Source organism: Rhamphochromis longiceps, linkage group LG18, assembly GCF_057381845.1.
Source record: "Rhamphochromis longiceps isolate RC_006_pf linkage group LG18, R_longiceps_female_GT1.1, whole genome shotgun sequence".
NCBI classification, from domain to species: domain Eukaryota; kingdom Metazoa; phylum Chordata; class Actinopteri; order Cichliformes; family Cichlidae; genus Rhamphochromis; species Rhamphochromis longiceps.
In genome coordinates, this window is record NC_140574.1 from 29,017,330 (window position 1) to 29,030,904 (window position 13,575).

General features: G+C 39.5%; 1 protein-coding gene across 1 annotated transcript; it reads right to left on the reverse strand.

Moving 5' to 3' along the window:
• Positions 1-419: 419 nt before the first annotated feature.
• LOC146648622 (solute carrier family 22 member 13-like) lies at positions 420-11,992 on the reverse strand. Its single transcript, XM_085389247.1, has 10 exons — positions 11,618-11,992; positions 11,399-11,502; positions 5,305-5,459; positions 3,163-3,331; positions 2,960-3,080; positions 1,776-1,870; positions 1,358-1,572; positions 1,155-1,263; positions 842-1,048; positions 420-754 (listed from the first exon to the last, which is right to left on the reverse strand). The coding sequence occupies exons 1-10, from the start codon at positions 11,990-11,992 to the stop codon at positions 694-696; spliced, it is 1,611 nt and encodes a 536-aa protein (XP_085245373.1). The 3' UTR covers positions 420-693.
• Between the last annotated feature and the right edge of the window lie 1,583 nt (positions 11,993-13,575).

Consider the following 13,575-nt stretch of genomic DNA (forward strand, 5'->3'; position numbering starts at 1 on the left):
TTTGCATTCAGCAGACACACACCCTCTCTACTTAGCATTAAAACATTCCTTTTTGATGCAGCTCATAGTTAAGGCTGGATCAGGTGACACTGAGCCTTCACTTAGCTATGATGCAGAAGGGCTAGGTTGCTGGGACCTTCCCATCATGTAGTGAGCAATGAGTGATTGTTGCTCCTTCAGGTCTTTTCACTGGTCATGTGTTTGCACAATATTTCAAAATAATCACCCAAAATAGTTTCTAATGCTGAGAATGATTATTATAATTATAATTATGCACACAAACTACTTGGTGACATTTATGAAAAGATCATAGTTTGGATTAAGATTCACCTTCACAAAGTTAAACACATGATAGAATAACAGCAGGGTTGCTTTCAGAATGTGATGCTGCAGCAGTTAATGGGAAACAAGTAGTGGGAATAGTGTTTAATTTTTTCAAGGTGATGGAAACAGTGTTTATTTAATCACTTATTATTACACTTGGTTCTTTGTACTGCAGAAAGTTAGCCAAAGTTACACTGTCTAAAAACTAAAGTGTTAACAAAATGATAACTTATTAAGACTGCGGTCTCCTCAGATGTATCTTCAGACCCTGAGTCCAGAACCAGGGACGTCTATAGAACATGATGACTGAGGTTGTGGTTCATTTAAATACATCACATATTTGTAAAGATGAAATCCGTACAAAAACATCTACATCTTGGTTGAATATGAATGTGGACTGGTAGTTGTTCTTCTTGTGGGACTAACTTGTCTGAAAGACATAAAACAGAAACAGATGAAGAAACGATCATTGACAAAATAACATGTTTGAAATGCTGCAGTAGTTAAACACTGATACCCATTGCGCTCAGCCTCTTCAGTCGTCTCAGGAAGCTCTTTTCTTTTGGTTTCGGGAAGCAAGAAGCCGAGAAATCCACCTATCAACGTAAGGCAGCTGAAGACTGTGATGGGTATGACCGAGTGGTACATGGCCAACAAGTTCAGCAGTGGAGCCAGTAATCCACCTAATCTTGCTGATATGGATCCTAAAGATGTGGCTGTTTGTCTGAAACAGGAGGACAAATGGTATACTCACTAATTCCTCCCGTGTGTTCTTTTCACACAAGTCAGGGTATTGTTCACAAACATGAATAAAAACTGTGACTGCTTACCTAACCGATGTTGGAAACAACTCCTGCATAAAGACCATACAAACAGAGCCAGCCCATATCAAGAAAAAACGAGACGCAACAGCTAAAGATGTGACAGCAATGGCGTAACCTGACATAAAGGAAATAAATAATTAATAAAAGTGAACGTAAACATGATAAGCAGACAATTGAAAATGTATTTTGCGATATAACAAAGCTTTTACCATCAGGAACAGCGAGGATAAGTATGGAAGAGACTCCTCCGATCAGAAGGGTTGCTATGAATAATATTTTCCTCCCAAAAATATCCAGCAGCCACATGGAGAGTAAAACAGATGGTACTTCAAAAACACCATAAAGGAGTTGGGTTACAAAGATGCTCAAACCAAAGCTTTCCATGTCTAAGTACAAACTGTAGATGGAAAGGTTCACGGAAAACCTTTAAAAGAGAAGAGAAACACATTTAATCAGACACAAAAGTCCTGTATCATGAACCATTTATAACACATTTACGAATGGCCATTTAATCATCAAAACATCAAATTCAAAAGTCAAAATCTTACGATTTAAAAACAGCAACATGTTTTTGCATTGAAATATTTCCCTTTAATGTATTAACCTCACTATAGATGTTGAACTTACCATGACAGTATTATAATAAAGAAATATCTGGTCAGCAGTGATGATTTGAAGATGATTTTTATTCCTTCGTTATTCACAGAGTTATTCACTTCAATCTGTGGGAGACATAATGTTTATCGTAACACCATTTTAATACTACTGATAATAATGGAGATTTGTTATGCCTCCAGTGGTATTACTTTGAATCAAGGTAGAATTTCTTTTAGCAAATTTAGCACAAAAAAAACCAAATACACATTGATCAGGTCACCACTCTAGGCCTAACCCATCGACATCAACACCGTTTACACCTTCTGCAAATTTAGAGTGAGCAATTACCCTAACATGCATGTCTTTAGACTGTGGGAGGAAGTCAAACAGACACGGGCAGAACATACAGAGTCACTGTGTTGCCTAAATCCATATCTCTTGTCCTTAATATGTTGAATAATGAACATAATGTCTTCTCTATTCATGACTCTACTTTCCTTACTCAATTTGTTTATTTGATTAGCAACATTACGCAAAAAACACCAGGGACAGTTTAATGTCACTGGGTGGAGGGGCAGAGGCAGAGCTTAAAAACCTTTAGACACACCACCACCACCATTTGCATGAGTAATAGTGGAGGACTGACTCTTTAGTAGTCAGAGGTTATTGCCATCTTGATGAAAATGGCATAAAAGTCCATTATAAGAAAGCCTGTGCAAACTTTATTGAAAAATAATTAAAAGAATACCAGGCATGGTACCAAATCTAACCAGTGTTGGTCAATTTACTTGAAAATAGTAATTAGTTACTAATTACTGACTACTTCTCCAAGAAAGTAATTCCGTTACTTTGCTGATTACTTATTTTCAAAAGTAATTAGTTACTCTATTACTTAGTTACTTGTTAAAAACATGATACACAACCTCAATACATTATAAAGCAATAGACCTTTCGGCCCTGTTCTACTTTTTCTGCATAATCCATCATAAAAAATGGAATCAAATGAAAAAATTCTCTTTTTAAAACTTGTTTTATTAGTTTTAATCTTTTAACTTTATGCACATTGCATCAAGCAAAAATTAAATTATATGCAACAGTCTTTGATTTGAATAAATTGTTTAACTTTTAAACCTATTTTCTGCATATTCCAGCATGTAAAATGAATGCCATCGATGTTCTTGAAAACTCCTCCCCTGATGAATGTGATTCACTACCTTGTCCAGAAGAGACTCTGACACAGGGTGTTTGTTAATGGCTGCTGCTTTGACAATGAGCTGTTTGGCTTCTTCTTTTCTGCCTCTGCTTAACAGCCACCTGGCTGACTCTGGAATAAACCTGATAGGAAGAAAATTGAACTTCAAACAAACAGACATTTTGAAATGTATAAATAACTCAATAAATAGAGTGAAATACACACCATATGTAGATAATAAGCACTGCAAGCGGAACTGCTGTGATCAGCTGAGCCAGTCTCCAGTTTCGGATGCCATAGATCATACCAGCGAGGACGCACTCTCCAATTGCACTAAACAGCTGAGTCACACAAGCTCCCCATGATCTTTTGGACGTCCCAATCCATTCAGTGGCTGCAATAAGGAAAATATGTTAATTGTTTGTTTATTTTAGATTAAGACCTCAGCTCAAATGGAACAAAATAAATACATAACAACAAAAATAAGTAAAAACATTGCACATCAGCTGCTATGAATATCTCGGCTGACTGTACATATATTTTTCTATTACTGTTTTATACCTAATCAGACAGAACATCTCAGTGTGAATGGATAATGACCCAAACCAACCAACAACAACCCAAGAGTTTCTCAAGTATGTGTTTAGTTGAAGACAAAACCCCCTGTAGAAAGGTGGACACAAAATTACATAAATGTGTCTTTGTCCTTTGTCCAACATCTTTATGTTTAGAAACTGATTATGATGATGAGATGATGATGAGATGAGATAGCCTTTATTTGTCAGTTGCAGGTCTTTTGCCCACAACCGAGATGACAGACCTTGCTGACCGTACATACAATACACAAACATCACATTGGGGAGACAGGTCAGGCTAGGTAGCGAGGAAAAAAACATCGAAAGGTGTAACACAAAAGGATATTGCAGGAATGCACAGATATCAACACACCATAGCACAATAAACACAGACAAGCAACATGGGAAAGTGTTCCAGTGTGTACATCTGATCTGGGACCGCTGCAATCTTCGACTGCGCCTCCAGCTGACCCGATGTCCACATCAGAGGGGAGGTAAGCGTTGGAGGTGGCGTTGGATCCGGGTAGGGAGGGTGATGCGTCAGTGAGTGCTTATCAGTATCAGTATATGTATGTGTGTGCGTCTCCATAGTTCAGCTGAGACAGTGTCCTTCGCCCTGCCAGGCTAAGTAAACAGCCTTCCAGCCAACCCAGGTGGCCTTGTAGGGAATGGGAAGGAACAGACTCAACACAGTCGTTATCAGGGAGTTTTTGTTCAGCTTCAGCCTTGAGCCCACAGCTGGCGCCGAAGGGGTAGCCGGATTATGATGGTAATTTTTCATTTGCAACAACTCATGAGAATTTCAAGCTGTTCTTTAACACTCCGACACTGGTCTCTCAATCTCCCGTTGGATAGCCGCGAGTTTCTCCATGATGTTATTAACCTTCAGTTCCCTGGTCCTGTCATTCTTTTGCTCAAAGAGCAGATTCTGAAAACTCACGACTGCAGTCAGCTGTTCCAAGATGTAATCCAACTTCTACTCAGAGGTGTTGTTCTGAGTATTCACGGCAGCCACAAGCTTCTCCAAGATCTTATCCATGCTGCAGTCAGTGAGCCCATTCTGAGAAGTTGCGCCTCGTCCCATCATTTCAATCCCAGCGGGCAGCCTTGGGGGGGTTTGAACAGCCAGTTCCGCTTTCTTAATTCTCTGATAAGCCAGCTCCGATCAGCAAGAACCCTGTTATCATGGTTCCGAATACGTAGATATCTTCAGCGTCCTTGATTGACAGTCCCGCCAGGCACATGACCCTCCATGTCTGCCACCCGTCCATCGTGTATCCAGCGGGGAAAGTCCCTCCAGGGCACTCAGGCTCTCCCGAGCCCAGACTTCTCGTTGAGAAAAGGGTGTCAATAGCATTCAGAGACCAGTTTACCAGGGAAAGTAATACAAAAAACACGAGACTAGACAAGGACATAAGAACTAAGCAGGGAAGATAAGGGAGAGGAGAGGAGAAAAAGTGCGTCCGCCTCCTCCGAGAGCCAGCAGAGTACATCTTTTGTCTCGTATGTAAATGTAAATATGTAAAACGGTCACAAAGGCAACAGTAAGATAAAAGTAACAATAAAAATAATAAATGGGAAGAGGTGGAAGTAGAAAGTGTAAATGGAAAATTTGAGAAAATTGGAAAATTGGAAAAAATTTGGAAAATATCAGATCAGTACAGCCTTGCTGGACCTCTAAAACATTACAAGAACATCATCTTAGCTATTGAGAGAACAAGTGGCAGATTATTTTACAGTTACAACGATTGTTAGTTGCAAAGTTTGTGCAAAGTTAGTGTACTCTTCATACATAGTATGATGCTGTTGACTCGATATCCTCCAGCTCCAAATCCCACCAGAAACAGAGATACTAAATATAAGTAGACGTTGGGACAGAGAGCTGTTGTCACGGTGAATACAGACAACAGAACTGCTGGAATCTGAGTTGCTCGTTTGCGGCCGAACCTGAAACACCAAGACAAACACACAGAGATACATTAGCTTCTGTTATGATACTAAGCACACTAAATCACAAGAGCTGCTGGTTAATGTAGCATCATTACAGAGATAACAGTAATGCAATCATGTAAAAATAGTTTTTTATGGGACTCTGTGCAGTCATGTTGGAGTCTCTCGCTGTACTGGCCATATCTCGAGTTTTTTACTGGCCTATAGAGGTACAAGACATTCCTTTAATTGGAGAGGGTCATGAGTGACTAGAATAAAAGCATGCAAACAACACAAATATGCAACATATAAAAACAAACTAATAAATTACACATAAAACACACAGAACACAACATTAAATTACTTACACTGCTTGACAGGGGCAGCTGAATGAAGAAATAAAACCACTATGGTAGGGAACCAGAGCTAAGAGATAAGCTTCTTATATTTGCAAAGTTATATTTGAATAAAACTACAAGACCTTTGAAACAGGAGGCAGTTTAGCACACTGGTTGTCTTATGGCTAAAAATACAGCAGCCTGGGTTTGAGTGTGACCTTTGAGGGTGACCTTGCTGCATGTCTTCCCCTTTTCCCCTTCTCTCTTTCCCGTTCAATTCAATTCAATTCAATTTTATTTATATAGCGCCAAACCACAACAAAAGTCGCCTCAAGGCGCTTCATAACGGTCTATCCTGTCTACTGTCTACCCCCCGCCCCCCCCCCAAAAAAACAAAACAAAACAAAACAAAACAAAACAAAACAAAACAAAAACACAGCACACATGCACAAACACCTCGTACGAACTGTCAAGCACAGCGGTGGAGGAGTGACGATGATTGTTTTGTAGCCACAGCATTTGGCCATCTTGCAATCGTTGATACAACCATGAATCTTTCTCCATACCAAAGCATTCTTGAGTCAAACGGGAGGGCAACAGCTGTCCAACAGCTAAAGCTTGGCTGAAATAGTCATGCAACACAACAATGATCCCAAGCACAGAAGCAAATCTACAACAGAATGACTGAAAAAGAAAAGAATCAAGGTGCTGCAATGGCCCAGTCCAGACCTCAACCTGATGTTTGACCTCTCTTCTTCAGTTCTAAGAGCGAATGGTGGAGAGTCCCAGATTTTAGGCCTTAGTGGGAGTTGTCAATTAAGGGGGTCGTTGACCCATTATTGATCACGTGCCTCAGCAAATGAGCTGAGGTGTAAAAAAGAGTGTGGTGTCATTATCAGCAGAGGTTTTGGATGAAACCATGTGAGACCTTGCCTCATCCTATCATGTGACCTATTGAGATCAACTGACGCAAGATTTGAGTTGGCATTAAGGCACCTGGGAAGGGATCTCAAAACTGGATTGTAGCTAGCAGAGAATTGGTGCAGTAAGCCACCCCCTCTGTTCAAAGATGGTCATTCACAGTGGACATAGGTGGCTTCTTTCACTCCTCTTTCAAACCATGTGTCTTGGTCCTTTAGATGCAGATGTACAGCTCAGTCTTGTCCAGTGGCTCTTCTATGTTGTGCCATGGGTTTGTCAAGTGGCTCTGTGGTTTTTCCTGTGTAGAGGTCTGAGCACTCCTTGCTGCACTGCACAGCACACACTATGTTGTTTAGTTTGGGTTTGGGAGTTTTGTCCTTGGAATGAACCAGTTTTTGTCTGAGTGTGTGCATGGGTCTGAAGGACACTGGGATGTGCACTTCTTGAGAACCTTCTATAAGCACGACATCTCAGTGCATCCCAGTGCATCCCAGTGCACTTTAAACCCAGCCACAATAAAAATAAATAGGTCACTAAGATAAAGGTCACTATGATTACTATGTTACTATGAGCTGGATGGCTGGAAACCTACACAGACGTTTCTTCAAGTTATCTCCTCAAGATGGTTCTGCAGGCTGCTGAATCATCGGGCGCACACAGAACTGCACAGAGTCCCCTCAAACTTATTTACATGATTGCATGTGCAGTTTTGGTATATATGCAGGGAAGCGGCATTTTAACGGACTGCATTACAGTTTTTTCTGAATGCTTAAACCCTAACTGTGATTCCTGTAGCACAATCTCTAAAACTATTCAGACTTATAGCAAAACCACTCACTGAGTTTGCAAAACTAAAAGCACAAAAACTGCTTTGCACTCAGTTTGCAATTTTGTAACACACACTTTGCAAAACTGTAGGCACAATTCACTGCACAACACTCAATTACCAAATTTCCAACACACTCCTAGCAAAAGTATACACATGTATGGCTATCATTAACACTAACTTGCCAACTGTCTGGCACACTTTCACATGTGAAAACTTTTTTAGATAATCAGTTCACTTTGCAATCAGCCTAAGCACTATAATACAGGTAAGCTGTGTGTGCGGAGTACAATGGAGGGAGCAGAAAGAGTGAGAAGTAGAGGAAGCCGAGGAAGAGGACGTGGAGGTGAAGAAGTAGGATGAAGAGGACGACAAGGACAAGGAGGAGCAAGAGGAAGACGAGGAAGGGTGAGAGGAAGATGAGGAGGGGGGAGAGGAAGGGTAGGAAGAGTAAGAAATAGAATTGCTGATGACATCAGAGCTACAATAGTGGACCATGTAATCAACCGTGGAATGACCCTGAGGGTAGCTGGCCAACGGGTCCAGCCTAACTCGAGCCGCTACACTGTAGCCAGTACCATAAGGACATCTTGAAATGAGAATCGGTTAGTACAGTCACTTCGCACAAAGATTTGTAGCACTGCCATATGCCAATGAGAAACACACCAATACCATTGATGTAAAAATACTGAAATTGTTACTTTACAGAATTGCTAGATGACCAGATGCTGGGGCAGAGGAAGCATGTTCATTGCAGACCAAGTAACCCATATAGTCATTATGGCGATTGCAAATAATCCTATACTTGGAAATGAACACTTGTGTTTGTTTTGATGTGTTTGAATAAACACCAGTACTTGAAGTTTGGATCCCTCTATGCTTATGGATCTATGACAGAAGTATGAGCTCAAACTGACATAGCCTACCTTGTGCACAGAGAAAGCAAAAGCCAGATGTGTTTTGTATTCATACCATCAGTGTGCAGTTGGCGCATTGTGTGCTTAGTAGATGATGGCTTGTGTGCACTGTTTGATACGGAAACACCATTTTTACGAAGGTGTGAAGAGTTAATCCAGCTGTGTTCGCTTTTGCAAGAGAACTACAATGTTTTGATTATTGGGTGACAGGTTTTCTTATTTGTGTGAAGAGTTTTGCAAAATTAGCCAATAGTTACAATAAATGTGCTTAAGCAATCAGAAAAAACTGTAATACTTTACAGTTTTTTCTGACAATGCGCCAACTGCACACTGATGGTATGAATACAAAACACATCTGGCTTTTGCTTTCTCTGTGCACAAGGTAGGCTATGTCAGTTTGAGCTCATACTTCTGTCATAGATCCATAAGCATAGAGGGATCCAAACTTCAAGTACTGGTGTTTATTCAAACACATCAAAACAAACACAAGTGTTCATTTCCAAGTATAGGATTATTTGCAATCGCCATAATGACTATATGGGTTACTTGGTCTGCAGTGAACATGCTTCCTCTGCCCCAGCATCTGGTCATCTAGCAATTCTGTAAAGTAACAATTTCAGTATTTTTACATCAATGGTATTGGTGTGTTTCTCATTGGCATATGGCAGTGCTACAAATCTTTGTGCGAAGTGACTGTACTCACCGATTCTCATTTCAAGATGTCCTTATGGTACTTGCTACAGTGTAGCGGCTCGAGTTAGGCTGGACCCGTTGGCCAGCTACCCTCAGGGTCATTCCACGGTTGATTACATGGTCCACTATTGTAGCTCTGATGTCATCAGTGATTCTATTTCTTACTCTTCCTACCCTTCCTCTCACCCCTCCTCATCTTCCTCTCCTCCCTCCTCGTCTTCCTCTTGCTCCTCCTTGTCCTTGTCATCCTCTTCATCCTACTTCTTCACCTCCACGTCCTCTTCCTCGGCCTCCTCTACTTCTCACTCTTTCTGCTCCCTCCATTGTACTCCGCACACACAGCTTACCTGTATTATAGTGCTTAGGCTGATTGCAAAGTGAACTAATTATCTAAAAAAGTTTTCACATGTGAAAGTGTGCCAGACAGTTGGCAAATTAGTGTTAATGATAGCCATACATGTGTATACTTTTGCTAGGAGTGTGTTGGAAATTTGGTAATTGAGTGTTGTGCAGTGAATTGTGCCTACAGTTTTGCAAAGTGTGTGTTACAAAATTGCAAACTGAGTGCAAAGCAGTTTTTGTGCTTTTAGTTTTGCAAACTCAGTGAGTGGTTTTGCTATAAGTCTGAATAGTTTTAGAGATTGTGCTACAGGAATCACAGTTAGGGTTTAAGCATTCAGAAAAAACTGTAACATAAGGCAATAGAGTACATACTTAAATTATTTATTGATTTATGAAATACACATAATAGATTCCATTCTAAGTCTAATCCAACACAATTGTGGAACATTCATGTTATAGAAACATTATAATATTTATTTGGTAACTGTCAGCTCATAGTCAGAATGTAAGATTCAGAGAATCTGGAGATATCTCTGTGCAATGCCGAAAATAAGTTTTTCAAATGTGTTGTTGCAGTCAAATGCAAAATGAGCAAATATTTTCCTTAAAATAGCATTAATTTAATATATTTTCTGTGTTTCATTGGGAAAAAAATACAGGTTTATTAGATTCGCAAATCAAAGCATATGACTCAAAATTAGTATTTATTTTTGAAGTTAGTGAAAATATTTATTTGATAAGCTGTTGCTAAGGTATCAAACCTAACAAATTAAAAGAGACATTTGTTTTGTGAATGTGTTAACAGACAAAAGTTATTCATTCAGTGTAAAATTATAGCAGTGATGCACTGTCAGGACAACCAAGGCAAGCTCTGCTTGTCCTAAAAATAGACATAAATAAAATGTACCAAAGTAAAGCAGTCACTCACTTTTCATCTCAGACATGATGGATGCATGGAGCTTTATGACAGTGCTTGTCATAAAGCTCCTCAACTGTTTGCCTCTTGTGGCTGCAGTTGCCTATTGTCACTGAAAGCTCTGCTTGTTTACTGCTCATAGAAACTGTGGCTCTCTCTGCTTTACAGCTGCGTCTGGCTTCCATTAACAATGACCTCAGCTTGGTAAGATGTGCTATGGTTTCTGGTGCTATGCACGTGTGCAAACAGCTGGTCTGACAGTAACCTGATGAAAAACCAGCATGGGAGGCAAGCTGCTGCTGGCTCTGCTTTTACTGCTTTGAGGTCAATTACAATTTACACTCTGTATGGAAACATAGTAAGCATTACCAAGCAAATGAGCTTCAATGCTTTATCTGTGTAACAGGTGGGTTTCTGTTTGCGAACGTGACCAACACATGTGATGTAGAGAATACAGAGCGTGGAAATTTTAATATACTTTTTTGAAAAGGCCTGTGTTTTTGAACTCATCCATTTAATGCAGTTTTCTGCAGAATAAATATGAATAATTGTTTTGACTTGTAATATTTTATGCACAATTATACAGTAATAAAGGTTTATGTGTATAGAGGTATTTTCAAGATTTGCTTCTTTTCCTAAAGGAATGGTTTGAAAACATTTCTCAGTCACTCATCTTTTTCAGCTAATGGTAAATTATTTTTGGTAATATAGCAGATATTTATTTATTTAACTGTAGAAGTATTAATATTTTACAATTTTTCAGCCAGGAAGGAGTGCAGAAAGATGAAGATGTTTATGTACAGTGTAGACTGTTAGTGCAAACAATATTTTTTAATCTGATATGACTGAGCTTGTGAAGTTGCAAAATAATGGAGGAAGATGTTTTCATGTGTGTGTGTATTGGAGTGGAGGGACTGTATTCGCTTGCCTTTCCGTAAAAAGCTGCCATATTTCTGTATTTCGGTGCAAAAGGAACCATGAACTACTGCAAGGAGCACACTTACGATTCAGCAAAAGGTCCAAACATGAGGGAACCAACAAGAACTCCAGCCATGAATACTGCTTGAATCACTTCCACCAAGCTGGCCTGGCCACACACTAGATCAAACTGTGAAAACAAATAAATATAATAATAATAACAATAACAATAATAAAACAAAAAAAATAATTAATGTAATGTTTCATGGAGGTGAGAGATCTACTGAACAACAAATTTCACTTACATCAGTGACTATGGTGGCTTTATAGAGCATGTTCCCATACACCCATCCATCCTGGCACCCTGTGGTCTCATTGAGTCTGTACTCTCTGATAGTATCAATGTCCCAGCTCACTGGGACAAACATCTCACACTTGCTGAAGGTCCCATCCTCCTCCCGAGGCACGGTCAGGTTGAGCTGCTCCTCTGAGGTCAGGTTAGGAGCAGCACTGAGGATCCAGTCTGTGCTGCAGTGTCTGTCTGGATCTGATTGGATGAAAACAAAACTGGCATAGAGAAAAGTCTGAACAAAGTTTGGAAAGCAAAGTGCAATTAGAGTGATCTTCTGGAATAATCCAAATTCCCCAATGTTCCTTAGAATCTCTCCAAAGTCTGTCATTTTGAGCTTGATGGTGAAGGTCTGAAAAACAAAAGAGCTGCAGCGCCGACTCATACAGTGACTGTTAATCTTTAACCCAGCTATATTATCTTTTTAGCACACGGAGCTCATTATTTAAATTTTTTTTTACCTGAACATACTGAACTGCTGTCATGTCACCACATTCAGGGCTCTTTCAAAAGTCATTACACACACACATAAACACAATTTCTGATTTTAAATCTGCTGCTTTAAATCTAAAATCATCAGGCTAAAGCATCTCTGAGTTAGTAGTAAGCACTGAACAGAGCGGAGTGATAAAGTGGTGCCTTCATTTGCAGTTTATTTACATTTTTTAAGTTAACAGACCTAAGTTTCTCTCAAACCAGCAGTTTGAACCGCAAGAGTCAGACCTTTCTGCTTAAATCTATCCAGAACACTGAAGCTGACCTCTGTCAACATACCTAATTAGAGGTGAAAATATGCTTTTTCTCCTTGACTTCTTATATGTGTTCAGGGCCTAATGTGCATTTTCTAGTTTTATTTTAGGAAATCTAATTCTCATTGTGTCTGTAATGAGAATTTAGTCCAGTGTGATCAAGGGAATGAATCCCAAAGTGCATCTTTAAAGGGAATAAACTCAATTTAAAAAAATATATGATGACTGCGTGACGTAATTAATGTATAACATGTATCACAATTACTTTGTGTGTATTATAGGAGACACTGTACTAGCTGCAAAAGACTGTGAACACAGTAAAACTGTGAAGGAAAGCAAAAATTATACAGTAAATAAAGGCTTAAGCATTCGCTGGGTGCTGGTCTTTAATCTGGGGAAGTTCTGCTCTTTCTCCTCACTCCTGTAAAAAAGCTGACCCAAAAAAGCAGAGAAAGAGTAATGCTCTGGCTCAGAATCTGATTTTGAAGAGGTGTTGTTGGGTAATGTAATAAAGAGCGTTTGCTTGTAATCAGGAATGATCATACAGTTTATAACGTATGTGTGAACACTGAAGAGGTCAGTGAATAAAACTGTAACTAAGGTGAAACTAAAGGATTGTTCGCTTTATGCCGTGTCAGCACACTTAAGGTTTACTCAAGTTGTATACACTGCTCCACTGCAGCTGTTACATACATTTGCAAAACCTACATTTAAATACGTAATGGCCATATTCAAATTGTAGTTTTCAATACTATGTATGGCTATTACTCCCAAGAATTGACAGAATTATACCCAGTTAACAGATTCAGAACACTGTCTATCTATTTGCAGTCTCCTACGTGTAGAGTAAGTACACCTACCCAGCTGATTGTAACACAAATGTCAAATCAGCCAATCACATGGCAACAACATGGCAAAGACGGGCTGCTAAAGTTCAAATCAAGAATTAGAATGGTGAAGACAGGAGAAGTAAGTGACTATATATTCTGCATAGATGTTGGTCCATCCCTTTATGACCATAGTGTACCCAGTTTCCAATAGCTGCTTCCAGCAAGATAATGTGCCATGTCACAAAACTGATATATATGTGGTTATATATATCAGAGGAATGTTTCCTTGTTGAATCAATGCCATAAAGAATTAAAAGTGTTTGAAGGCAAGGTGG